General features: G+C 44.2%; 1 protein-coding gene across 1 annotated transcript in view; it reads left to right on the top strand.

The window, feature by feature from the left end:
- Positions 1-227: 227 nt before the first annotated feature.
- LOC119590522 (trissin receptor-like) overlaps positions 228-468 on the top strand; it is a 25,063-nt gene continuing 24,822 nt past the window's right edge. The window contains exon 1 of the mRNA XM_037939171.1: positions 228-280. Within this exon, the coding sequence (XP_037795099.1) occupies positions 228-280 (53 nt within the window). The remainder of the gene's footprint in view (positions 281-468) is intronic.

Raw genomic sequence — 468 nt, 5'->3', positions numbered from 1 at the left:
CAACCTCTTCACCCACTGAAGCACACATTTAAGACGTGTATCCGTTTTATCTCAAGAACGAAAATAGATATTGATAAATCATTCTGCAACACGCCCCGCGTCTCCCTGGACCTGTTAGAAAACGAAAAAGTGAAGAAAAAACTTTTTTTTTTCCTACGCTCCCACGAGTCGACCCGCCACCAAAACAGGGAATCGGGTAGCTTTGTTATCCACTTTGACCCTGCAGTATGTCGACCATTTCTCGTACTGCCGGTCAGATTGCGGCTTTCCCTAGGTTCTCGTGAGTGTCTCGAATGTGGAAAATGTAGAGGGCTCAGAAAGAATGTTGAGGAATGTTGAGGAATATATGTTTTATGTGGAAGAGAGAGAACAGGGGTATAGACAATTCGTGTGTTGACAGAGCTTTGGTGACGAGACGGTGGTACTCTTTGGAACAAAGAGAGATCAAGCAAAGAATCTTTAGGAGTG

Source organism: Penaeus monodon, chromosome 27 (genome assembly GCF_015228065.2).
Source record: "Penaeus monodon isolate SGIC_2016 chromosome 27, NSTDA_Pmon_1, whole genome shotgun sequence".
Classification (NCBI taxonomy): domain Eukaryota; kingdom Metazoa; phylum Arthropoda; class Malacostraca; order Decapoda; family Penaeidae; genus Penaeus; species Penaeus monodon.
The sequence above is the reverse complement of the archived record's forward strand: the minus strand, read 5'-3'. Positions and strand labels throughout refer to the sequence as shown.